Source organism: Alternaria conjuncta, assembly GCF_024043145.1.
Source record: "Alternaria conjuncta strain BMP 0040 chromosome Unknown scaffold_13, whole genome shotgun sequence".
Lineage (NCBI taxonomy): Eukaryota > Fungi > Ascomycota > Dothideomycetes > Pleosporales > Pleosporaceae > Alternaria > Alternaria conjuncta.
This window is the reverse complement of record NW_026250102.1, coordinates 108,180-134,300: the sequence shown is the minus strand read 5'-3', so window position 1 is coordinate 134,300 and position 26,121 is coordinate 108,180. Positions and strand designations below refer to the sequence as shown.

Genomic DNA, 26,121 nt, shown 5'->3' with positions numbered 1-26,121 from the left:
TCATAGATGGTGTACGCTATCGCCAGAACCAGCATGCATGAAGTACAATTCATTCACTACAGCTACATGATACAACTACACCCTCATTCCGAGTCCGAGGCAGAGCTATCTTCCTCATCAGAAGACGACATCGCAACACTATCCCCAGACTCCCCTTCACTTCCCACATCCCCATCTTCAAGATCACCCACAAGCTCACCCAAACTCTCTTCAATGACGTCATCCATGGTACGCTTCTTCGGGACGAGGGACATGGTACAGCCTCCTCTCGAGTTGCGACTCGTAGCAGCGGAGTCCCTCCTCTCGACACTAACAGAAGAGCTAGCACCCTCAACCGCATCTTCGTCTCCAACCTCCTCTCTCGCTTCCTGTCGTTTCATCTTAGCTTCTTGTTTCTTGTCCAGCTCACTATCCACTCTCTCTATTGCAAGCCTTAGAGCCTCTTCTGCTTCATTTCCCTCGGCGAGCAGTCCAAAATACACCTTCGCACACATTTGGTTGTGACTAACCGGTTCCCGCTTCGTAGCAGCGGGTTTGCCTATCTTGTATGGCTTCCTAGGTCTCCATATGGAGAGGCCTGGTGCTTCTTGGCGGACGACGACACCGGACGGGAGATAGAAGTCCATATCTTCGCTTTTGCCTAGACTAGTCCGGCCAGCTCCACATCCTGGACAGGTCTTCTTGTCGCCCGCTAGGTAGTACCGTCCGAGACCGTGGTTGACGTCGCATCGCCAGGCAACTTGCTCGTCTGCTTTCTGCTTCTTCCAGTAATAGCCGTCGGGAATCTCCTGACCGTGTTCCATAGTAGTCGAGCCACTAGGATGGGGACCAAGATCGGGCTCTGGTTCTGGCTCTGGTGTCGTCTCAGGCGTCGGCGCTTTCGGCGGTGGCTTTGGTCGCAGGTAACGAACCACTGCGTCGACAGCAACCTGCCGAGCCTCTTCTTCAGTCGCACCAGTACTTACGGCCTCCCAATATGCGTCCTTCGCCACAGCGTTGTGACAAGGTCGGTCTGATTTGCGAAGTCGAGCAGCCTGCTTGCTAGGCTTCCAACGCATGTCTGGTGCGGGTTGGTGGTAAAAGGACCTCAGTGGCATGTAAAAGTCCATCTCAACAGCGTGATTGTCACTGAGCGAGGTGTTGCAGCCTCGACAGTTCTTGCGGCTCCCGGAGTTGTAGTAGTGGCCCATTGCATGTTTGCAACGACAACGCCACGCGTACTTCTCATCTACTGAGATCGGCTCGAAGTAGGCGTTGGGGGGAAGGTGTTGATGGGGTTCCAAAGTCGTGGATCCACTCGGATGGGACGATGGTGATTTGTGTGCCGACGGAGCCTTCACGGCTGACTGATTGGTCGATGGCTTGTTTAGCTTGGGTGCAGTCGACTGCTGCTGGGTAGAGTGACTTCGCATGATTTGCTTGTTCACGGCTTGGTTCTTCTTCCTCCTCTTCTTAGAGGGCTCCGAGGATGTCTTTTCGGGATTGGATATGTCCGAAGACATACCAATATCTCGTCGAAGGATTTGTGGAGGAGAGAAGGAGGAAGACTCGGGAGTATTCATGTCTGAGTCCACTGGAAGACATTGCGGTTCACAAGAGTCAGCCGTGGTAGTTTCAGTGGACAGGCGCTCACTATTCTGCTGTGACCGAGCAGAAATTCCCGCTTGCTCTTGAAGTCGCTCTCTGGATGCGATGGCTTCGAGCTTCTTCTGGTAGTCGTGGGCGATGGGACGAATACCCATAGACATGGCTGCTGCGACAACTTGCTTGAAGTTCTGGAATGCATGATCGAGAGCCTGCGATGGGTTGCCCCACTTAAGTGTCAGCCGGCGCTTGTGATCCTTGATCAGCCTGTTTCGCCAGTGGTGTACCTTCTCTACGTGCTCGGTGCTGTTGCCCTGCTTGCATGCACCGCCACGGTCGCTGATCGGTACTTCAGGATCATGGGGAATTAATAGCTCTGCGTAACGAGGGAAAGGCCGATGTAGTTCTTCTTCCTGTCCAAGATCTGGAGACAGAGCATCTACAGAGTCGTGATAGAGTCTGCTGAGATCTGACAGTATCCGAGGTTCTTGGTGGGCATCAGCCGCGTTTGCTTCGTGAACGATATCGAGAGGAGTGCTTGTAATGGATTGAGGGTCGTGAAAGTCCGACATTGTGGCCAGCTGCGGGAAAGGAATCCAGTCCCGACGAGACGAGACCATTCTGTCATCTCTGGTTGCTGCTCCAGGCATGTTCTGACCTTTGCGCTTCTTGGATGTTGACAGCTTGACGGCACGTCCGATCGGCAAAGTTACACCGAAGTTCTCCTTTCGAAACAGTGTCTGGGATACAGCGTCGAGATCCTCCAATGGACCGGCCTGGTAGCCAAGTTCGTACTCCTTGGTTGAGTATCGTACCATCGAAGGATGGGAGCTGGTACGGTGCCAAGACACGTTGACTCTGTCTGCTACGGGAAAGAGATTGCCAGGACCGTACTTCGAGAAGGGTCTGGTGTCGAGAGTATGTAGATCGAGGAACGGCGCGCCATCCATGCCGTCTCCAGCGAGAAGGTGTACAGTGCGGCAATGGCCATTCCAGATCATTTTCTTCGTGATACCGTTGACCTCATGTGATACAGACTTCATGTACTCGGCGATGCTTTGGCGGCCGCTGTTTGCATCTTCAGAACACTGAGCGAGGCGGTCGGGATGCAGGGCATGCGCTACGAAGTTGTTCAGAAAGGTGGCTTCGTAAGCCTTCTGGCTAGCTTGGTAAAGGACGTAGTTCACGTAGTCCGCCTTGGAGGGTATTCGACGGTTCAGGTGAACACCGGCTCGAGCTCGTTGGACACGCGAAGGGTTTTGGAATGTGTCATTGCTGTTCACAGGAGCTATCAAGTGTCAGTGAACGACCTCTACGCAGAGCAAGCTTCTCACCAGCTGCAAGTGTAGAACCACTGGGTATCCGGTGTGGATCGTAGGTTTCCGACACGAAGAGTGAATCTTCATCCTCATGAGCGTCCGCAGTTGGGTTGTGAGTAGTTGAACTTGGTGTAGCATCGATCGGTATTCGAGATGGAGCGCCGAAAGAGCCGTCGCTCCAGTCGATTTCATCCTCGTCAGCGTATGCCATGTTGTTGGAGTAAGCAAATGATGTTATGAGCAACTGATGGATGCCGATGTTCAAAGATAGAATGATGAGATTCGAGAAGGAAGAGAAGTATACTCTGATGACCTCGCCGCATAAATCCTGACGCGAATTGGGCGCATATGCAAACAAAAGACATCATTCTAGCGTGCGAATTCAGCCATACTAGAGCCGGATGTGGATGTCCAAGATTCAAAGACGGAGCAAATCGATTGCATGTGCAGCGTTTGTTAGAGACCGGAACATAGACGGCCACCCAAAAGCCGCGTCGTAGGCCCGATGGATGGCCGATTTTGAGGAACAGATCCACCGGGTCCGCGATTGAATGATGCTGGCGGGGGCAAATTTGGTAATGCGGCCTGGACAGGAGGCTACTGTTCGTTTGATGCCGAGGAATGCTGGTATGTCCGAGCTGAGCGCCAAACGCACTTTTGGGCGCTGAGGACATTGGGTGACGCATAATTCGAAAAGACGGTAAAGTAGATGCGAAACAGTCATGCCGTGGACAAGGTCAGTGTGCGCGTTCCAATCGACTCACACAGGCTACACGGAGTTGAAGTCATTTCCGACTGGACGCGATGCCGACCCACATGTGCGAGTGCCGGTCATTATTGCGGACAGATGTGTGCACCAAGACGATAGCGAGTAAATACAGAGTCGCGAGTTACGACCTTGTAGGTTGAGCGTGACGTCCAGCGCTGGAGTTGTGGAGTGTTGGGTGGAGGTGAGGGCTGGGGCAGCTCGGATGGCGGCGCACGGGCCAGTGGACCCTGAAACTATGTCGATGTGGCATTTCGAGCATCTTGAGGCCTCGAGCTCCAATTGCTCTCTCCACACTCAAAATGGGAAGGAAGCACGTGTCTTTGCTAGCCTTCATTCTCCCTATCTTAGCCAGTACCGCAGATGCGGCGTCAGACCCCGCCCGGCCGCGGGGTGTCGCTCCGGAGTGTAGGTTGCACATGCTACAGCTCACCGAGAGCTTCCACGTAGACGCTGGAGTATAGCTGATAGTCGATGTGCAGTTGCAAAGTACTACAAGGATGCCGAGACATTCACTTGTATCTCGAATCCGGCCATCAAACTCCCAGTCGCACGCCTGAACGACGACTACTGCGACTGCCCCGATGGCTCTGATGAGCCAGGCACCTCGGCGTGCGCCTACCTCTCGCCTCTCTCCCCACCCCAGCCTCTAGGCTTCAAGGGCAAGGACATCAACGCTACGCCTGCCCTTCCTGGCTTCTACTGCAAGAACAAGGGCCACCAGCCGAGCTACATCCCCTTCACCAACGTGAACGATGGCGCATGCGACTACGAACTATGCTGTGACGGCAGCGACGAATACGAGCGAGTAGGCGGCATCAAGTGTGAAGACAAGTGCGCGACCATTGGGAAAGAATGGCGGAAGGCGGACGAGGCGAGACAAAAGAGCCTGACTGCTGCGAAGCAACGGCGGAAGGAGCTCATCGCCGAGGCTGGTCGTATGCGGAAGGAGGTCGAGGACCGCATTCAGACACTCAAGACGCAGATAGAAGGTGCGACTCTCAAGGTCGACGGGCTGACCAAGAGCCTCGCCGAGATCGAGAGGGCCGAGCGAGGCAAGGTCGTCAAGGGCGCAGGCAAGGGCGGCAAGATCACAGTACTGGCCAGCCTCACCAAGGACAGAATCCAAGAGCTTACCGACAACGTCAACCGCGTACGAGATGAGAGGAACGCGGCACAATCTCGGGTTGAGGAGCTCGAGGGCATGTTGAGGCGCTTCAAGGAGGAGTATAACCCCAATTTCAACGACGAGGGCGTGAAGCGTGCCGTGCAGGCCTGGGAGAACTATGCTGCGCAAGAACGCCCGGGACCCAACATCGCTCTAGACCGCGACCTCGATGAGATTCTCAAGCCAGACTCTGAGAGCGTCATCAAATGGGACGAGTTCGAGACAGTCGAAGAGTCTGACGTGGAGCTCCGTAAGCATTGTTTCCATGACGCATCTAGAGCTATCTACTGACTATCGCACGCAGTATACAAGTTCGAGGAATACCTTCCCGACTCCATCCGTAGCTGGGTAGACAGCAAGCTGCGCGACTTGCGTGTCGCGCTCATCGAGAACGGTATCCTCGCAGACCCCACAACCGGCGACGCGCCAGAATCAAAGGCTATTACCGATGCCAAGTCACAGCTTGACTCTGCGAAGAAGGAACTCGAAGGCGACAAGTCGGAACTTACAAGGCACGAAGAGGATCTCACCAAAGACTACGGACCAGACTCCATCTTCCGCGCCCTCAAGGATCGCTGCACCTCCACAGACTCTGGCGAATACACATATGAGCACTGCTTCCTCTCAAAAACCACTCAGAAGCCCAAGAAAGGCGGTGGCCACACTGGCATGGGCAACTTCGCGCGCATTGAGTCCATCACCGTCGATGAAGAGCTTCCTGCCGATGGCAAGGGCTTGGGCAGTGGAGAAAGGATTGCAATCAAGTACGAGAATGGTCAACACTGCTGGAACGGCCCCAACCGAAGCACCATGGTCATTCTAGCGTGCGCCGAAAATGACGAGATATGGAAGATCGTTGAGGAAGAAAAGTGCGTCTACCGAATGGAAGTAGGTACGCCTGCAGTCTGTGGCATCGAGGTACAAAAGGCTGCGCCGGCGCACAATGAGTTGTGAAGAAACGAAGTTACGTAGAGACAAATTGGGCCGTTAGACATGACGATGTTCTGGAACATGTGTCGCTGTTTTTGCTTCCCCACATCAGTTGGAACGCGTTTGGAGTAGATAGCAACACGATTATCACCAGTTAGCGTGGAGTTTATCCATCCCCAATTTCCCCGCTTTCGCACCTTCCCGCCTCAGTCTAACACGTCATCCACGCCAGGGTCTCCTTCGGGAGGACGATATACACCACGCCGCTTTGAACTTAAACTCATGGGTACCTATGCGGCTTCACATCAGCTTACTTTCTATACCAATCCCGCGGGTCGGTCCGGCAGTTGATTGACAATGATCTTCGGACCGTAGTAAATGATATAATGGCGACGCCGCGGCGGAAATGACGGAGCCTTGAACCACCATCAATCCTCAAAAAAATGTCCGCGAACGGATCAACTACAGCAATCTTCCAAAACCACAATGGCCTTCCGATCGCAATCATCGGTGGCGGACTCGGTGGTGCCGCGCTTGCCATCGGTCTTCTCAAACATGGGGTCAAAGTGCACATCTACGAAGCCTCTCCGTCCTTCGCTGAGATAGGTGCCGGCGTTGGATTCGGTGCCAACGCTACGACAGCCTTACACCTCATCGATCCTCGTCTACTGGAAGGCTACATGAAACACGCGACGATCAACACAGACCCTGAACGCGAAAACACTTTCAACACGATACGATGGGGTATGGACGAGCGACGACCCAATGGAGCCAAAGCGGGAGATCTCGGTTTCCATCAGATGGACGCCAAGAAGACACCAGATGCGCCGACTGGGTTTTGTATGCGAGGTCGTATACACCGGGCGCGTCTGCTCGATGAGATGGTTGCGTTGCTTCCCGCGGACATAACAAGCTTCGGCAAAAGCTTCCAGAGTGTCGAAGAAGTCGGTGCTGGTATGCTCAAGATAAGGTTCGCCGACGGAACGACTACTCTAGCCAGTGCCTTAATTGGCTGCGATGGCATCAAGAGCAAGGTACGGAGCTTTGTATGTGGTCCAGATGTGAAGCCAGCGTACGCTCACGAGGCCGCGATAAGGGCCATGGCCCCAGCTGAAGTGGTTAAGAAAGCGCTAGGGGAAGAAAGAGCGCTGAACGGTACATTGTACTGCGGTTATGGAGGAAGTTGCATCACCTACCCTGTCGACCATGGCGAACTCATCAACATGGTTGCTCTGCCACATGATCGATCCTTCACCAGCACTTGGGACCAGGATAACTGGATAGTGCCCACGAGTGCAGACGAGGTGCGTGAAAAGTTCAAAGACTTCTATCCGCCACTCATCGATCTTATCGCGAGATATACTCTACCATCCAAATGGGCACTACACACTCTTCAACACGATAAACCATACTTCAAGGGCCGTGTTTGTCTACTGGGCGATAGCGCACACGCCACGACGCCTCATATGGGAGCTGGAGCTGGCATGGCTATGGAAGATGCATTTCTTCTCAGTCGCTTGATAGCTGATGTCGGGACTTCTAATGATATCGAGGCTGCCTTCAAGGCCTACGATGCTGTCAGGCGACCGAGAACACAGGGATGTATTCAGAGGAGTATCGAAAATGGTCTAGCATACAATTTCATGGTGGAAGGGATAGAAGATGATATGAATAAGCTCGAGCAGAAGCTTAATGAGAACTTTCGGTGGCTTTGGTATGAGGATTTGGAAGAGCAACTGCGCAGGGCGCAAAAGGTTCTCAAGGAAACAAGCGGGCATGATGTTAGTCAGCTTTAGCGTGCTCGGGATCCTCGGGATCCGTTCTCGCGCAACTGTTGTAACTTCCGACAATCAATCACTTTACTTCCTTCCAAGTCCAGATGGTATGTGCCAATACATACAATGAAGTGTCGGCCTTCGCTCCTTCAGTTTGGCGATCCAGGCCAATGCTGCTTACGTCATAAGCCCGAAGGTTTCGGCGATACCGCCGCTCCCGCCAACAAGTTCCGCCTCCCGCTAAGTCCAGGTACCATCTCGCCTCCAGCGGCTACATATCTCTATGCGGGCACACTTTACCACCTAAAGACTAGATGATCCTTAGGACGATGTCCGTCAGGGTCTACACAGGCGTGGAACGCCTTGGAAAATTCTACGAGTCAAATACCGCGCAGATGCCGAGATCGACCGAGCGCTGATTTCAAACCATCGGACGGGGTGTGCTTAGTAGGGGCGTATATAGGCTTTTTGGTCTGTCGAAGGATTTGTTGCTCAAACCTCTCAGCTGCTGTTTTTTGTTATATTCCAACACCTTCCTACATGTCAGAACTCTCAAACCTACCAAAATCAAACTCTCACAACACCAAGATGTCCGCAGACCGCCTCTTCCAGCCGCTCAAGGTGGGCGCCATGGAGCTCAAGAACCGCATTGCCATGGCACCTCTGACGCGTTTTCGTGTCAACGACGATCATGAGATCCTGCCCATGGCTGCACAGTACTACGGCCAGCGTGCTTGCGTACCGGGAACCCTCCTCATCACCGAGGCTACCCTGGTCTCGAAACAATCCGGAGGCTACCCCAACGTACCCGGTATCTACACACAGTCCCAGATCGATGCCTGGAAGCCAGTGACCAAGGCTGTCCATGAGAAGGGCTCGTACATCTACCTCCAGCTTTGGGCTCTTGGACGTGTAGCGAACAAGGACTTTGCTGCGGCAAACGACATCACCATCAAGTCTTCCAGCGCAACATCCCTAGGCGAAGGATACGCTACCCCCAAGGAGATGACTGTTGAAGACATCAAGCAGAGCATCTCCGACTACGCACAAGCAGCCAAGAACGCCATCGAGGCTGGCTTCGACGGTGTAGAGATTCACGCTGCCAACGGCTACCTCATCGATCAATTCCTGCAAGATACCTGCAACAAGCGCACAGATTCCTACGGCGGCTCCGTCGAGAACCGCTCCAGGTTCTGTGTCGAGGTCACCCAGGCTGTAGTGGAGGCGGTGGGCGCCGACAAGACCGGCATCCGATTGAGTCCGTTCTCCGAGTTCCAAGGCATGAAGATGAAGGACCCCCTCCCGCAGTTCACAGACATCATGAAGAGACTGGATGCATTCAACCTGGCCTACCTCCATCTCGTCGAGGCCCGCGTATCCGGCAACGCAGACGTTGAGGGCTACGACTCTCTCGATCCCCTGCTGCCCCACTACTCCGGCAAGCTGCTCATCGCCGGTGGCCTCAAGGCCGAGGACGCGAAGAAGATTGTTGAGGAGCACAAGGACCGCGATGTCGTTGCGGTGTTCGGGCGCTACTTCATCAGCACACCCGATCTCGTTTTCCGGATAGAGAAGGGTATTGAGCTTACTCCTTACGACCGCGATACCTTCTACGTTCCGAAGAGCGAGAAGGGATACATTGACTATCCTTTCAGCAAGGAGTGGAAGGAGGCGCACCCTAACTTGTAGAGACGGCGCAGAAAGATACCCAGTAGCATTTGCGTGTTTGATAGAATAATTGGACAATGATTTCGAAACGTATTTTGGTTGTGGCTGCTCTGCACTACTTCGGTCTCACGCAATTCCGGATGGAGCCGCTGGCACGTCCTCGTACTAACGCATGTCAGCCCCCATCTTTAGTGCCGTTATTGCGCAACCTGCGGGCCCTGAAAACATACAACGTCCATATATTTGCTGGCTCCAGGAACGGAAGTCGGGATGCGCGACGGCATATGGACACCATAAAGCTCAATGACAAACCGAAAGGATGCAGTCATGTGTCAGCGCCCGGTAAACACTCGCGGTAACCGTCCCAACCCAGCATAACACATGACGTCGATGCGAAAGTAGGCAATGCCACATGTTACGTGCGCCCGGAGCAAAGCTCGGTAGTAGGTTAATATACATGGCGGGAGTTCATCCGGGGTAATGATCCAAGATCCCTGATCCCGCACAGTTACTCCACATCATTCCCCCTGGTGGCTAACCCCAGTGGGAACAAACGCCTCCAGTGTTCGACGAAAGCAGCAAGTACGCCGTTTCAGTTGCTCGTCATTGGAGAAGGGAGATGTGTTTTGAAACAACCTTGGGACGCACGAACTTGATGCTGCTCACATGCGCATTGCCGTGCCTCCTCGCGCCGGAGCTTTTAGATTGGGGCTTTAACAGAGGGTTATGTCGGCTAGTATTCACGGGGAAACAGGCTTGAAATGGTTGGCTCTGGTGACGATCGCGCGATGAGTGTGGTGTGCGTATAAGAAGGGGAGGAGGGTGCAGGAAATTGTGCTGCTGCGAACACGCACGACACTCACGATGCACTTCTCCACCTCCGTACTCGGCAGCATCGCAGCGCTCTGCGCAACCGCCAACGGCGCCCTCACCCGCGTCAACGATTTCGGCGCCAACCCATCCAACCTCCAGATGAACATCTACGTCCCAGCCAAGGTTGCGGAAAAGCCAGCGATCATCCTCGCCGTACGTCTTCCCATCCCATCCCATCCACTCTGCAACGAACCATCTCACTAACACATCCCCAGCTCCACTACTGCGGCGGCACCGGCGAAGCCTACGCCCAATCCACAAAATACAACACCCTCGCCGACCAAAAAGGCTTCATCAACATCTTCCCCTCCACAAAAAAAGACAACAACTGCTGGGAAGTAAACACCGCCAAAGGCCTTTCCCGCGATGCCGGCGGCGACAACCAAGGCCTAAACAACATGATACAGTACACCATCAAAAAGTACAACGCCGACCCCACAAAGGTCTTTGTGACAGGAAGCAGCTCGGGCTGCATGATGACCAACGTAATGATGGCGACCTACCCAGACGTCATCGCCGCAGGCTCCTGCTATTCTGGTGTGGCGGCAGGCTGCGTAGCAGGCAGTCCCGGCGCCTCGCCCTCTACCGCCGACCCACGCTGCGCAAACGGGCAAGTCATAAAGACGCAAGCGGAATGGGTAGCCCAGGTCAAAGCCATGTATCCTGGTTACAGTGGCACGTACCCGCGCATGGCGACTTGGCACGGGACCGCTGACTCGCTCGTCAAGATCCCTAATTTGGGCGAGCAGTTGAAGGAGTGGAGTGGGTTGCTGGGTGTGCAGTTTAGCAGGAACGAGACGAATAGCCCGCAGAGCGGGTATACGAAGATGGTTTATGGGGATGGGACGAAGCTGGTGGGGTATAGTGCGCTTAACGTTGGTCACACTGTGCCGGTGCATGAGGCGGAGGATCTTAAGTGGTTTGGGCTTTGAATGGATTCGTGAGACTACGATGGGGATCGTTAGCTTAGCTAGTATAGTTGGCAAAGGAGTGTTGTTGATACAGCGTTGGTGATATGGATGTGACGTAGTGAGTCGCGACGGTCGAGCATGTCGACTAATGGCGCCCATATCGGCATCATAAACGACGGTATAGTGATGTAGAAACCATCCTATACTGAACTGTCATGTCGAGATTCATTTGGGTATATTCTGCCCGTCTTCGTTCCTTTACCCCTCAATATACCTATACACTCATCCACAGACCATTCCATCCCTAGGCTCCTCAACAACCTCCTTTTCTCCATCCTTCTCCCCATCCGCCTTCCCATCCCCACCATGCCCACCACCCACAACCTTCTCCTCAACACGTCCCCCCGGCACCAACCCCACACTCTTGACCTCCTCATCCCCCTTCTTCAATGCCTTCTCCGCCCTCTCCTTCTCCTCCTCCAACCTCTTCCTCTCCTTCTTACTAACAGTCATACTCCCCTTCTCCAGCGCCTCCTTGGGCAGTGGTCTAACATACGGCTGACACACCCAATACGGTCTTTTGACACGTGCGACGGTTGCGAGAGAACTCTCGTAAGGATCTAGCTCCTCCTCCTCTTTTGCACCATTTTCTTCTTCTTTCACAGTCTCTTCTTTCACCGTCGTTGTGGAGGTCGGTTCGGTAGAATCATTAGCATGCTCTTCTTCATACCCCATAATCCCCTCCCTAACCGCCTCCTCAACAAGCCTCAACACATTCTCAAACGCCTCAATATCCCCCGTCCGTGACCGCGCGAGCGCATCTCGCACATTATGATGTTTCGAAACCAGCGGACGCAACAGATGAAACAGATGAGCTTGCATAGCCGTGAGATTGGGGTTACTAGCTTCCTTCTTCTTCGCAGCTTTAGACAATGGTTTTTGTTTCTTCTTTGGCGGGCTTTCGCCTTGGTCGGCGGGGCGTTTGCCGTTTTCGGCGGCATCCGTGTTGGTGTTGGTGTTGAAATCGGCTGTTTCTTGCGGTTGTTTTGACGAGGCTTCGACGTCGACGTCGGGGTCGCCGGGCATCCAGAGCGGTTTCCGTTGTGGCGGGTCTTGACCGAGGGCGTATTTATGGATGATATCCATGTACCGTCTCATCACAGCGTCCATCCTGTACCCACCCTTACCATCGCGGCCGCGCCAGTATTCGCGTCCTTCCTGGCCGGGTGGCGGTGGAGCGGCGAAGATAGTAGGGTCGTACAGATTTCCTTCTGCGCTCATGACGCCGTCTGCGCCTGTGGCTTCTAGGCACGCGGCGATGTCTTCGTGTTGGAGGATGTTGCCGTTGGCGAAGATGACTGTTTCTCTAGGAAGGTTCTCCCGTAGTTGGCGGATCATCTTCCAATCTGCGAGGCCGGTGTTGTGACCTTTTTGTTCTCGACGGCGGCCGTGTACTGTGATGATGCTTGCGCCTGCGTCTAGAAGTGTCTTTGCATATGCCAGTGTCTTTTCAGGTGTCTCGAGGACACGCATCTTTGCTGTGACTGGGACGTCCAGTTCCTCGTGCAGTTTGCGTATCATCCTTGATATCAGATCCCAGTCTTCCTGCAGAAATGCGCCGTATTTCCCCCTCTTTGCGATTCCTTGTGGACATCCCAGATTCAGATCAACCGCATCGCAAAAGGGCGCAACGTGTTTCGCCGCGCGCAGAAAGTCTTCGGGGTCGTTCGAGCAGAATTGTACGGTGAGGGGTCTGTCGAACGCGGGGTTGCCGTCGAGATGTCTTTCCGATTCGGGTAGTTGTGAGAGGTGGTAGTCGTCGCTGGGTGAGGGGATAGTCGACTTGAGGGGTTGGAAGTGGGCGTCGCGGTAGTTGCTCTTCTCGCCGAACATCTTCGAGTGGAACATTGGGGTGTATGCTAGGAGGTCTTTTTGCTGTGATTCGGGGAGGAACGAGCGCGAGAGTAGTCGCCATGCCTGCAGTCGATGTTAGCCATCGTCTTTGCGCCGAGTCGTATAGAGACGAAGAGACATACGAACTCTGACTGTTCCACCATGGGCGCAAGGATGAGCTTTGGACTGCCGATACTCTCATAGAATGCGCGCCCGTGTAGTTTCCTCCTCTTTCCGTTCGACTGGGCCGCTCCATTACTGCTTCCATTCTGTTGCGTCATCCCATTACCAGTGTTGTGTAGAACCCCCGCCACTTCTCCATCCTGCACCGCTGTCTGAGCCATAGTCGCCATCTTCGCGCAGTATCGATTCGTGAATCCCCTCGCTAACCTGGGGGCGACAGCGCCCCCAACAGCTTGGAGAAGAGAAGGACGTATGGCGACGGACGTCGAACAAAGAGAGGTCGAGCGCAGCGAGATCGGTTGAGCGAAGTCGTGCAGGTGTCGAGCCGGCAAGTGAAGCGCGTGTAACAGTGTCGTGCGACCGTAAATCCCAGCAGAGTTCGAGTAAGACTAGATCAGGCGCACAAATTCAAGAGATAAACAAGGCAGTCTCGCGTATCTCACAAGATGCCTCGATGACTCGTGCAGTATGCAGTGAACGTCGTGCTCGTCCAGCAAAAAAACGCCATCAGCACTCCACTGCATCTGACCAATCGGAGTGCGGGCTATCTCCGTATGGCACCGTTGTGCGAACGAAGCACAGGAAGAGTCATGGACGACGTTTGTGGTATGGAATGTTGTTTCTCTCTTCCTTATTCATGTATACTTGTTCTTGTCTCACTGTCTTCCTTTCTGTGTTTGGAGTTCTTGATGCGGGGGTAGGAAGGTTGGTGGAGATGTTTCTACGGCTCCATCCATGCTCGGAACATTGCAAGGGAGATGCTAACATATAACACATACGCAAACATTGTCTATAGTTCTCAACTACTGGGTTCAATACCAGTCAATTCCAGCTACATGGTACACTATCCTCAAGCGGTCTCCACGTATCAAACACCTGCCCTTAGCCTCGCCCGACCAAACCCTGACCGACATCACGCCATCAGGGTACCACATCACAACACACGCGCCGCATCTACTACATATGCAAGCATGTGCCCAGCACCCACTGATAATCTCACACATCCAGTTGTTCAAATACTCAGAATATACCAATGTAATTTCATCTCATCTCAACAAACTACAACCACCATCTTGCTCGCATATCATAACCACATGATAAAACACATACAACCCAGCCGAACAACCATCAGCCAACCGCCCAGAGCCGTCCAGGTCATGACGACACGCAGTGATGTGCGATGGACGCACGCCTTCTCGGGCAGACGTGCGTCCGTCGCACATCACTGCGTGCCGCCACCACCACAGATCCATCGAAAGAAAGACATCTCCAACAATCATTATTCTGGATATCTTTGTCGGCCGTAAAACACAGTAACATCTCTGTTGACTCCACAAAGGGAGATCCAGACAGAGAGGGAGAGACAAAGGAAGTCTCTAAAGTTGTCGAAGGAAAACGCTGAATCGCAAGGACAAGAGACAAAACACACGCAGACCACCCCCGTGATTGATCAGGACGCCATGTTGGGAAAAGCAAAGAGAGGACGCCGGTATTATGCAGTTTAGTTGATGCAGACGCAGAAAGGCTTCGTGTCCAAGTCGAAGCAAGTGAAAAGGTGGAATGGGACCAGTGCCGTTACGACAATACTGGGCCCTCCGGATATCATCAAAAGAGAGTACGCCAGGAGCAGGAAGATCCGTTCGTCCGTCCGTCCGTCCGTCCAGGTGTCATGAAGATATGAAGGAAGTTGTGTGCGGCGATGACAAGCAAACGCCCATGTTTAGAAAGTGCTCCAGTTCCATGTGCCCTGGAAGCTCTGGGCGAGGCTGCCTACGCGCGTGTTCTCAGGACGCTTAGCCGGGGCAGGAGTCTCGATGGACTTTGCGGGAGCGGGGCTGTTGCTGTTGCTGCTATCGGAGCTCTCGCTGTTTGTGCGGCTGGAGCGGAGGTGCTCCCATTCGCGGAAGGAGCTGTGGCAGCGGTCGCAGGCACGGTGCCAGTGGCCTTCTGGGTGGAAGCGGGCGAGCTCGTCGAGACGCACGTTGTTGCGCGAGTGCTGCCAGCAGAAGATGCCGCCGCACTTGCGGCAGTGGTGGCGCCGCTGGAAGAAGCCAAAGGGCTCCTGGCAGCTGGATGCCGAGCACACCGATGTGGAACCGTCGGCCTAGGGACGAGTTAGTGTGGATTCTGAACGCAACGGCAACTCTGAATTGTGGACAAGTGGACAGGTGTCGCTAGCCCGAACAGCCCGGACTTCAGCCCTGCATCGGGTAAAAGAGTAGGTAAAGGTCTAGCGTGGGGGACGACGTGCAGGTCTGGACAGAGGCAGTGAATGCCGGCAAGACGATGGAAATTATCCGAAGCCCATCAAGGCGACATGCACAACATGATCGGCCTTGGCCGCCGAGTTTGCCCCCCAGGCGTCTTGTTGAGCTGAATTGGAGGGCTCGGCATGTCGGCTCTGCAGACAGCGGGAGGCCAGACCAACGCACGCTAGGCCGTGGGACCGGACCATGTACGTAAGACGGTCCCCTCGCAGCGCAGGTGAGCACGCGACAGGGAAGCACGGACAGGCTAGCAGCGGCATAGCGGACAAGTAGGAAAGGCGCGAATACATACCTGCCAGTGGTTGCGTGTGATTGGCCCCGCGACGGGCGACAGTGGTTCGGCGTTGTAGAGGCTCTGCATGTCTTCATTGCCAATCTGCGAGACGGGCGTCGCGCTGCCCTCGTTGGCGACCCACCCGTACGTGCCAGCCGACCAGCCCTGGTTCGGCGACGACACGCCCGAGTCGACCTTGGGCGGCGACTTGCTGCTGGGCTTCTCCGTCTTGCGCAGCGCCGCGGGGATGCCGATGGCGGTGCGCGGCTGGTAGATGCCCTGGTGGCGGGCGAGGGGCAGGTGTGTGGTGCGCGGCGACGTGGGCGAGACGTTGGCGGGCGTGTTGACGCCGGAATGGGTGGGCGAGTACTGCGAGTGGGTGCTCTTGCGGTAGGCGTGGTGCTGGTAGGGTGCGTGTTGCGGGATCGCAGTCGCCGTCGAGAAGGTCGTGGCCATGGTGACGGAATGAGGTTGAGGTTGGCGAGACGTCGAGAGAGACGTATAATACGTGGTGCAGGCGGTGAAGTGCTGCGCTGGTATTGGTGCGCTGGAGTGTCTGATACAGGCCTTTGGGAGCGGGAGGCTATCAGTGGCTCTGCAGTGGTGCGACGGGTGCAGACGACGCTGACAGGCCAGCAGGACGCGTGCGGCTCCTTGGGGACGGTTGGGGACGTGTTGGTGGTGAGGGTGCGTGTCAATTGGTAGCTGACGTGCAGGCGATAAGAGACGAGGGCGGTGATACAACAGACGCCGGGGCCAACAGTCGACCGTGGTTTAGCAGGACATGATAGTGAATATGGTCGGGGTCGTGGTAATCGTCGTATATGTGAGTGATATGCGTCGAGTGAGGCGGATATAGGTGTAGATAAGAAACAGCGGTGTCGCGTGAGTGCGGAGGAGACCTGGGGTGAGGCTCTGGGGACAGGATGAATTAAGTTGTCGCCCGCCAGCTGCTCCAGCGACCTCTTCCCAGCAGCGAACTGACGGATGGGCGGCCATGCCCGAAGGGGGATGCCTGCACCCTTGGCGACCGACCGAACGACAGGGTATCATCGGGCTACGACCGGCCATTTGGAAGATTCTAATTGTAACATGGCCGTCGCATCGAGCCCGCTGTCTTCACGCTGCCCTCCCACTCTGCTTGAAAGTACTCGACAACTACAAGTCTCCCAGGCTGAGAATAGGCTCTATCTTCTACGCGAACGCCCCATTTCCCCCTTCCCCAGCGCAACCCTCATTCCTTCACCACGACCGTTGCGCCTCTTCTCGAGGCGGCCAGCCGTTGGGCCCCACTGTGCCCGTTTGGGCGTCTCTTATCTCTAACCAATCACGGCCTCTGCAAAAGAAAAGCAACGCCTCAACCTTCTCCGAGGACGGAACTGCTGCGTCAAGCGTGAACTCATTTCCTGGGGGCGTCGGTACAGTGATGACATAGCACTCACCCCATATCTTGATTGCGACACCCTGCGCAAACGCAAGAAGAGGCGGTGATGGACGTTGATAGACATGATAGACATGCCTTGACATCACAGCTAAACGACCAGGCAAGTATGCCGCGAGAGGCGCCACACACCCTACCATCCCGCTCAAGTACGGCCAGCTTGCAACAACTGGCGGGGCATTTGGCCACACTATTGTATTCAATTCAATGCACCTCATCCACTCTGTAGCCACGCGAGCAAGGCGCGCGCGACGCAATTTTCCAATATATTATGCTCCACTCCAAGTGGAATTGAGGCTATTCGGCCAGACTTGGGATGGTGGGCGGGGGAGGTGGAGGGGTGGTGGTGGCCGTCAATTCAATCTACTTACTTGGGTGTGCGAAGTCTGTAGGTTCGTATTGGTGAGGCCACCATGCCATGCGTGCATCGTGAAGCGCTGCTATGAGTTGAGGCTATTCGGCCAGAGCTCACGATCTTGAATGATGTGGGACGGTCTAATGGAATCGTACCCACTTGGGCGTATGCGTAGCGTCGTTGTTCGTATTGATGTTGTGCCCGTGCGTGCATCGTGAAGCGCTGCAGCGATCCCCGGTTGTGGTTTTGACATCGTACCAAACCTTGCGACTCTGACATCCGAAGACTCCCCACCGTATCCGCAACTTTCCTGAGAGAACCACGAGGAGTCTGAACAAAGTTTCTGGTGACTGAACTCTGATTAGAGTCCTGGTAATGCCGAGTGTAATTGCACGGTACGTCCTCGTCACCTTTACAGTTGCAGACGTCCAAGATGAAGTCACGAATTCGAATGCATCTTTCCATCGGCTATGCATCACTATTCGTCGTCCCAAGTCTTGCGGTCTTGGCATATTTTGCACCGAAGTAAAAGTGACGGTGAAGCTGAAGAACATCTGTCATGTGATTGTTGGAGTGTTTGGGTCACTACGTCACATCCCCCCCAGCCTCTTACCCATGCTCACCAACCGTACGATCTCTAACTTCCCAAAGCTACACCCACCACCCACCATCTCGCATTACATTATCTTCGCCATGTTCTGCAGAGACATGTCTGATCAGTATCATTTGTATTTGATTGGGGAAGCGAGTATGAGCAAACACCTCAAGGCCAAGTACGAGGGTGACCTCAAGGCCACAATACAAGAGCTCTCTGAGCTCAATCAAGAGACAAGGCATATGTTCGATAGGGAGAAGGAGGATAAGAAGATCATCTGCACGAACAAGATTAACGACCTTACGGCCAAGATTGCTCAGCTAGATGAGCAGCTGGCGAGCCTTGACGAGCAGATTCAGCGTTATAAAGAAGAACATCCACCCTTTCGGCAGTTGTCGCAGAGGGAGATGGACGAGGAGACTGCACGCATTGTGAAGAATTACGCTAAGTTGGAGAGAATTCGGTAGAGGATTATTCAATGCGAAGTCGTGAAGACCGAGCACCTAATTCTGTAGCGGTCAAACCCACCACAGCTTCAAGCTGCAGTCAAGATCTTAGTTTATCTAGGTAGCACCTACGTACGCGCCTTGACTAGCGAGCCTTCAGTACCTTACACCAAAGGCCGCTTGCTTTCCAAGAAAGAATTATTGGGACCGACATCGAGACTCGAATGCAAATGCTCCCATCGGAACCACCCCAAAAAAGGCATTGAAGAAGTGTCTTGATAGACAGCGACCTTGGAGAACCCTCATCTCGCCTAGTAGCAGACGGCGTCCTAGTCGGTCCCCTGCATGTTCCTGAGGCGCACCGACCAGATCCTGCCGGATGGATTCAACCGGATCATTGGATTCGTGGGGACGTTGCGCAATCATCCTTGGTGGGATTTGCCTCGCACGAAGTTCGCTCGAGCTTCTAAGATTGCACGGGTGTCGGTAGTTTCTTTTGACTACACCATGCGCAAGGGTAAAAACGTAGGTACGCGTAAGAGATGGAAGTTTGGCCGGCAGATATCTCATATTACCTAGGTGCGGATCCTACGCTGCGAGTTGTTTCAATGTAGTCCAGCTGCATAGGCGCGAAAGCGTAGTTGGAGTACTCCTGCTAGATCCAGAGATAAGCGACTCCCTTCGTTGGAGTCTTGGAGACGCCGGCCAGATTCGCCGAGATGAAGAAGCGCCCGTCTCATCCTGGTTCAAAGACCGAGCCGACCCACCCACCATCGTCGGGGATTCGCCTCACTAACACTGCGCCGCCGGCCACTGCAACCTCACGATACCGCCAGAACTTCGGATCACATGGGCACGCTCTTCCAATGCATTGATGAGAGATCCGCAGTCTACGACGCTGAGTTGCGCGACGGCCCACACGCATCGACAGCTAACATGACTATGACTGAGATCTGCCGCGCAGATCAATGCAAGACATCACAGGATTTAGCCTATCCTGACGTCCTCTATAGCCCTTGAAAGATGTCCAATGGCGGCTCCGGCGAATCTGTCCTTCCGACATCCACGAGCAACGGCAGCCTTGGCAACCCTTCGCCGGGACACGTCGATGAACTTTGTTTTCTGAACCGAGGCACGAACCGCCACGGGCTAGCAGACGTCAACAATGGCACGGCATGTGGCGCGGGGGAAGTTGCTTCATCTCTCGCAGTGGACACGGTTGGAAACTAAACAAAACGACGCCTGCGTCCTTAGCATGCCCGACAGCTCCACCTTCAAGACCCTTTGATGGTCCACGCGCGACATCCAGGCTATCCCTGAACACCAAACTATACGTGGCAAAATGTCAACAACACTCCCAACTGAGCCCGTTTCGCCGAAAGCTACTCCGCTGCCTCCGCTCCCAGCTGAGGATCCGCTCACGCCTCAACAATGGAAGACGCTACTTGCTATCACGGATGCGGTCATCCCAGCAATCAAGCCCATATCCACGGCGAAGACGCAGACTGAACTCGCCGCAACCGACACCGACTACTCGGCTGCGGTCAGCAAGCTGAGGGCTTTAGCGCCCGGAAACGACCCTGATGCGGAGACGGCGGTGAAGGAGTATCTCGACGACTATGCGAGTCAGGATCCGGCGTTTCGAGCGGAGCTGCAGCGCGTCTTCGCCATGTACATGCCGCAGAACCAGAGAAAGGACCTGTGCATGGTGTTGAATGTCCTCAACACGCGGGCGGGGTCACTGGCTTTGACGGGTTATTTCACGCCAATCAGCGAGCAACCGGCCCATGTAAGGGAGTCGATTATCCAGGGCTGGGCTACCGCGCGGTTGGGACCGCTTCGCCAACTGCGCCGCTCGTTGGTGATTATCACTAAGCAGGCTTGGATCAAGACGTCGCCTTCGCTGAGACGTGTGATAGGCGCCCCACGCGTGCCTGTTGGTATGAGACCTGGAAAGGGCTTCGACTATGAGTTTATCCAGATACCGCCAGGTGACGAGCCTGAGATTATTGAGACAGATGTGGTGGTCGTGGGTAGTGGGTGTGGTGCTGGCGTGACGGCGAAGAACCTCGCTGAAGCCGGACATCGTGTGTTGATAGTAGAAAAGGCATATCACTGGACTCCAGACCACTTCCCCATGGCCGAACTAGATGGCTGGCACCACCTCTTCATGAGCGGATCATTCCTAACATCCGACGACAGTTCAGTGAGCGTAGTAGCAGGCCAGTCCCTCGGCGGCGGAGGAACAGTAAACTGGTCTGCCTCCCTCCAAACCCAAGGCTACGTCCGCCGCGAATGGGCAGCCCGCGGCCTCCCCTTCTTCACATCCGCGCAATTCCAAGAATCGCTCGATCGCGTCTGTGACCGCATGGGCGTCTCAGACAAAAACATCAAGCAAAACCGCAACAACGAGATCCTGCTCGAAGGCGCCCGCAAACTCGGCTGGAACGCTGCGCCTGTGCCTCAAAACACCGGCGGCCAGCAACACTACTGCGGCTACTGCAACTTCGGCTGCGGCTCCTGCGAGAAGCAGGGCCCGGTCGTGTCTTTCCTCCCGGACGCCGCCCGCGCAGGAGCGAAATTCATCGAAGGCTTCCACGCTGAGAAAATCATCTTCTCCAACAAAAGTGGCAAGCGCGTCGCAACCGGCGTCCTCGGCACCTGGACCTCGCGCGACGCCCAAGGCGGCGTCTCCAACACCCCCCTAACCACCCGCCGCGTCCTCATCAAAGCCAAACGCGTCGTCGTCTCCGGCGGGACCATGCAATCCCCGCTCCTCCTCCTCCGCTCCGGCCTCAAAAACCCTCAAATCGGACGGAATCTCTACCTCCACCCCGTCACCTTCCTCGGCGCCTACCACACCGAAGAGATAAAACCATGGGAAGGCGGCATCCTGACCTCCGTAGTCTCGGAATTCGAAAACATGGACAACGCAGGCCATGGCGTCAAGCTCGAAGCCACGAACATGGTTCCCTCGGCGTGTCTGATGTGGGTAGATTGGAAGTCGGCGATGCAGTATAAGATTGATGCTGCGAAGCTGAAACACATGGTTGGTTATATTTCCATTGCGCGGGATAGGGATACGGGGAGGGTGTATCCGGATCCGGTGGATGGACGTGTCAGGTTCTCGTATCAGACGAGTAATTACGATAAGAGACATGTGCTTGAGGGTGTTATTGCGCTCGCGAAGATACAGTATGTGGAAGGCGCATCCGAGATCTTCACCGTTATACCCAACATGCGGCCGTTTATCCGCGATCCCTCTACCTCATCTGGCTCCGGCGACGGCATCAACGATCCCAAGTTTGTGGCTTGGCTGGATGAGATTCGCCAAAGGGGGTTGCCCAGCCCGGAGAGTGTGTATGTTTCTGCGCATCAGATGGGGACGTGTCGGATGAGTGCGAGGGAGAGGGATGGGGTTGTTGATCCACAGGGCAGGGTTTGGGGGACGGAGGGGCTGTACGTGGCGGATGCGAGTGTGTTTCCTAGTGCGAGTGGGGTTAATCCTATGGTTACGAATATGGCGATTAGTGATTATATTAGTCGCGGGATTGCGGGCGGGTTGGAGGTAAGGGAGTCGGCGAGGCTGTAGGTGGATGGGGTTTGGGGGTTGAGCGGTAATGATGATGAAGCTTTCGATGTTTCGATATCTTTTGTTCTCACTAGTGTATACGGCGTGGCTAATGCTGGCTTATTTATGTGTCTTGGGTAAGAGATGGCTATAATGCTAAACGCTCAATTTCATTTCTTGCTCATCGACGTCAATTCATGGATGGATAATCTTCCCTTGTTCTTTCCCTTCTCGCCACTGTTGAGAGGGCCATAGGGCAGTTTGAATGGGTTTGCGCGCAATCGAACGAAATGCTAAAATCAGTAAAAATACAATCCAACGTTATCATTGTTGTCCAATGTTCTCTTCTTCCTCTTCCTGATGCGACGGACTCGAATACTGACTCGTGCTAGCCAAGGCGCTGCCGCCGTGAGAATGGTTCCAAGGTCTCCATCATCATCTCCTTCGTTCGTCTTGCAGTCGCTATGATGAGGCCGAAATGGCATGTGCCCAACAATGAAGTTCACTTGCGTGGCAGTGGCAGTTGGATTGGCTTCGACAGCGTTCGTGGCTGCGGCTGTGGCTGCATTTGGTCTTTACTTCCATTCCTATCATGACAGGCTGGATTGCGCGCGCTACGTCGCATGGCGACTTGAGTGCTGTCAGCATCGAATCTTGCTCAAGAACAAGACGCGCACCTTGACGAATGGTCAAACACCATACAGCTTGGATTGTTGCGAGAATGATCGTGACGAGAAGTTGGAGGAGGGCAAGCACGTCTGATTTGGTCCACATGACTGGGGTATTGGTGGTTTTACCCGAGTGGCGCTGTTACGGGCTGTGGGGCGGGAATATATGGCGCTGAATCTTGGGTGTTTGTTATCCAGAACACCGGCTGCATCGCATGCGACTTATGTATTTTTATCTACACGCACAGTATTGTTTAGTCGAGGCATCACGGCTTTGCGCAGCGACACTGCGAGGTTTCGGTATGATGTCTTCTACATCCTGATGTGTTTGCGGAACGAAATTAATATGCATCTCTAGGCTCTGCTAGTCCTCATTGAGGTGCGGAAGTGTGAGATGCTGGCAAGCAAAGCAAAGCTAGCACTTTTCGAGGTGCGGAAGCATGGGTCGAGCGATGTCAGCGCATGAGAGATGGCGTAGCCTAGTCCGCTTCGGGGTGCGGAAGGTGTTGGCGACGTCCTCCAGCCTTTACCACTCAGCCTTGGCCCTCATTGTCTGCCGGTCAATCAACACATTCGCTGTTCGTCTCGTCGGCATAAGAGCACAGGGCTGCCAGCGCTTCATCAACATGTCGACTTCCATCTCACTACCACGACTCTTTGAGTACTATTGCTCAGTCGCACACTTCCCTGGCCGTGCAACACACTGTTAGCACCTCACTGCTCCTGCCTCGTTATCTGAAAGAGCCTGAGAGAACCCCATTTATCGCAAACGCTTGCGAGCCAACTCAATATGGAATCCCGAGAGTTCGTCGCAGATCCCGAAGAAGCTACTACGAAATGGATCTACCGACCACCCGACATACCGCAGCAAGCACCCACTCACTGCGACGTTTCGTACCCTCTGCCGCTACCAGGCAGTGCACTGGGGTTGCATGATCCATCGACGAGCATCGACCTACAATACGTCCCTCAGCCAACATCGCTGGTGCCCTTCCAACCTGATCAGCTTCTTGCGGAACCCGCAGGACACACCCAAGCGATTAAGGCAAACCTACCTGAAGACGTCCAGCGACGGCTTGCTGAAGTAGAATGGCAGCACGAAGTAGCGCGCTACCAGATTCTTGAGAAGGCGCAGGCGATTCCCGCGATCTCACACGTACAAGAGGCACCGGCTAGCTTTCCACACGTAGCGACCGATGGGGCCGCGACAGAATATGCTGGGGTCTACGATACTTCTAACGTGCCCGTTCGCCTTGCCCAGATACCTAATCACGGCTTGATTTTGGACCAAAATACCAGTGCATACGGGGTCGACGCCGGCTCGTGTCCTGCACAGCAATTGACGCAGGTCAACGTTTATCCGAACTCCGCATGCGATCATGTCGGAGGGTATGGCCAACAGTACAATACCTTCAACAACGCTCGAGACCTCGACTACAATGCCTTGGAACACTCGGCATATGGCCAGCGATCATCTCTTGCTCCGACGGCCCTAAAGGCATCCAATTTCGACACCATGCCTTCTACGTTGAGCCTATATGATCAAGGAGGCCATCTTTCCTCCTTCATTGCTACTACACAAGTTCATTCCAATCAACAGAGCCTCCCACTGCTCGACTTCGGAGCGGTGGCTATCACTGCAAGCCAGCTACCAACGAACGCAACTAACGATTACGTTCACGATACGACAGATCCATCTGCAAAGCCTTTGTGGGATGGTAACATTGATTCATCTGCTGATCATTCATTCGCCGCAACAGCACATGAGCTATCACCAATTCAGACGATCAATTATTCGACCACGACCACTGTCGGTACGACCGGCACTATCGGCTCCAAAGTCCCTACGGGCGTGATCAGAGGAAAAGCGATGCGTGGCAAATCGAGACAAAGCATCTCGACTAGCCCTTACGACAGGGGTACAGGATCTGGTGGGGCAGTGGACAACATTCAGTTCCATACAAGCCCAGAAGCGGACCGTCAGCGACAAAGCAATCAACCACGAACCTATAGTAAGCGTCAGAGTAAGAGTGAATGGTCCTGCTTTGGATGTCGACTCAGCAAACGAAAGGTATGTAATTTCTTTGGCAGCAAAGGCCTGCATCTGTCGCTGACTCGGTTCAAAGTGTGAGATCGGTGCTCATGGTGTTTGCCTTCGGTGCCAGAACATCTTGAAGATGTACTCAGATCTCACTGTGCTACCCAAGTTTACGTGCAACATCCGGACAAAGTTTTCTGAGATGTCAATCTACATCGATATACCACCGGGAGGACTATCAGTCTCGGAGATGGACGCCAGCTTAGCATCCAGCCTTCCTCGCTCACTGGAATTCGAATTGAACGACGGCTTGCCCCCTCTGACGTTTGATGGCTTCACAAGTCGATTTTTTTCAAACCTCACGTCAAGACTCGCTCTTCATGTTCGCGATCTTTTAGACATATTGGAGCCATTACACGTCAGACAAGTCGTCCCAGATCTTGCTGATCCGGCAATATTTTGGAGTTACTCTTTCAGCATGGTCAGGTGGAAGAAGGCAATATGCTTCTTCAGGCCATACTTGAAAGACGCACTAGACTTCTATCGCGGTCTTCACCGGCTTGGTCATCGATTTCTTTTGCAGCGCTTCGAAAGACTCTTCATTACCAAACGATACGACGATTTGGTAACTTATCTCAACATTTGGTACGAGGGAATCTCCAATATGGAAGATGATCCCATGGTAGACATCCGTGCGAAGAAGAATCTGTTGGACTTTTTTAAGCATCACATATTCCACATGTACCGCGAGATTTTCCCCAAGACCCGCAGGTCCAACAAAGCAAGGCAATCGGATGACATAGATGCGAAGGTGTGCCTGTCGAGCTTGTTCTCGCGTACATCCAGCCTGTTGCCTGAAAATTTTCGATTTTTTCGGCTGGGTTACATAGGAGCGGCGCTCTTGGAGATACAAAGGGACGATTTTACATTGGAATACGCAACGACAACAGTGACCGATCACGAACCTTCCCTGGAGTCTCATCAGCAAGTCAAGCGCTTCCTCCTACCGAAGCCATATATTCCCGCAAAGATGGCGGTGATTTTTGGGATGGACGCAGTGATGAGGGACAGGATAGCCGAACTGAACCAGGGATATCTTTCCATACAACCAACATCAGCTCAAAGTTGTTTACTCGAATATTCGGCCTGGAGTTTGTCTCTGGTGCTCAAGGCAATTTTCGGTCAGTATGACCTCGAAAACGGTACGGACAAGAAAATCAAACCTATAGTTGCCTTAGTTTCAAACCGTTCCTTTAGAGTATGGGAGTTACTGGGGGACTTCATCAGTCGACCTGGCGCACCGAAAATGTATGGAAGCACGGCCGATTACATAATGACCAATCGCGATACGGTAGAGGCTTTCGTAATCGATTCTTTCACCGACGCGTTCGATGAG

General features: G+C 54.1%; 9 protein-coding genes across 9 annotated transcripts; 6 read left to right on the top strand and 3 right to left on the bottom strand.

Moving 5' to 3' along the window:
* Nucleotides 1-83: 83 nt before the first annotated feature.
* Nucleotides 84-3,114, bottom strand: J4E85_008343 (uncharacterized protein; the record flags this gene model as incomplete). The annotated part of the gene is made up of 2 exons (XM_051472569.1): nt 84-2,872; nt 2,919-3,114. 2 exons carry the CDS (start codon nt 3,112-3,114, stop codon nt 84-86), a joined length of 2,985 nt encoding a protein of 994 aa, XP_051323390.1.
* Nucleotides 3,115-3,971: 857 nt separating this feature from the next.
* J4E85_008342 (uncharacterized protein) lies at nt 3,972-5,791 on the top strand (the record flags this gene model as incomplete). Its single annotated transcript, XM_051472568.1, has 3 exons — nt 3,972-4,077; nt 4,152-5,087; nt 5,142-5,791. The coding sequence occupies 3 exons, from the start codon at nt 3,972-3,974 to the stop codon at nt 5,789-5,791; spliced, it is 1,692 nt and encodes a 563-aa protein (XP_051323389.1).
* Nucleotides 5,792-6,210: 419 nt separating this feature from the next.
* On the top strand, nt 6,211-7,563 carry J4E85_008341 (uncharacterized protein; the record flags this gene model as incomplete). Its single annotated transcript, XM_051472567.1, has 1 exon — nt 6,211-7,563. One exon carries the CDS (start codon nt 6,211-6,213, stop codon nt 7,561-7,563), a length of 1,353 nt encoding a protein of 450 aa, XP_051323388.1.
* Nucleotides 7,564-8,130: 567 nt separating this feature from the next.
* J4E85_008340 (uncharacterized protein) lies at nt 8,131-9,231 on the top strand (the record flags this gene model as incomplete). The annotated part of the gene is made up of 1 exon (XM_051472566.1): nt 8,131-9,231. One exon carries the CDS (start codon nt 8,131-8,133, stop codon nt 9,229-9,231), a length of 1,101 nt encoding a protein of 366 aa, XP_051323387.1.
* An 843-nt stretch (nt 9,232-10,074) lies between these two features.
* J4E85_008339 (uncharacterized protein) lies at nt 10,075-11,015 on the top strand (the record flags this gene model as incomplete). The annotated part of the gene is made up of 2 exons (XM_051472565.1): nt 10,075-10,236; nt 10,299-11,015. The coding sequence occupies 2 exons, from the start codon at nt 10,075-10,077 to the stop codon at nt 11,013-11,015; spliced, it is 879 nt and encodes a 292-aa protein (XP_051323386.1).
* A 261-nt stretch (nt 11,016-11,276) lies between these two features.
* On the bottom strand, nt 11,277-13,240 carry J4E85_008338 (uncharacterized protein; the record flags this gene model as incomplete). The annotated part of the gene is made up of 2 exons (XM_051472564.1): nt 11,277-12,971; nt 13,031-13,240. The coding sequence occupies 2 exons, from the start codon at nt 13,238-13,240 to the stop codon at nt 11,277-11,279; spliced, it is 1,905 nt and encodes a 634-aa protein (XP_051323385.1).
* Nucleotides 13,241-14,790: 1,550 nt separating this feature from the next.
* J4E85_008337 (uncharacterized protein) lies at nt 14,791-16,067 on the bottom strand (the record flags this gene model as incomplete). Its single annotated transcript, XM_051472563.1, has 2 exons — nt 14,791-15,174; nt 15,630-16,067. The coding sequence occupies 2 exons, from the start codon at nt 16,065-16,067 to the stop codon at nt 14,791-14,793; spliced, it is 822 nt and encodes a 273-aa protein (XP_051323384.1).
* A 1,955-nt stretch (nt 16,068-18,022) lies between these two features.
* Nucleotides 18,023-18,469, top strand: J4E85_008336 (uncharacterized protein; the record flags this gene model as incomplete). The annotated part of the gene is made up of 1 exon (XM_051472562.1): nt 18,023-18,469. The coding sequence occupies one exon, from the start codon at nt 18,023-18,025 to the stop codon at nt 18,467-18,469; it is 447 nt and encodes a 148-aa protein (XP_051323383.1).
* Nucleotides 18,470-19,790: 1,321 nt separating this feature from the next.
* J4E85_008335 (uncharacterized protein) lies at nt 19,791-22,040 on the top strand (the record flags this gene model as incomplete). Its single annotated transcript, XM_051472561.1, has 1 exon — nt 19,791-22,040. The coding sequence occupies one exon, from the start codon at nt 19,791-19,793 to the stop codon at nt 22,038-22,040; it is 2,250 nt and encodes a 749-aa protein (XP_051323382.1).
* Nucleotides 22,041-26,121: the final 4,081 nt, after the last annotated feature.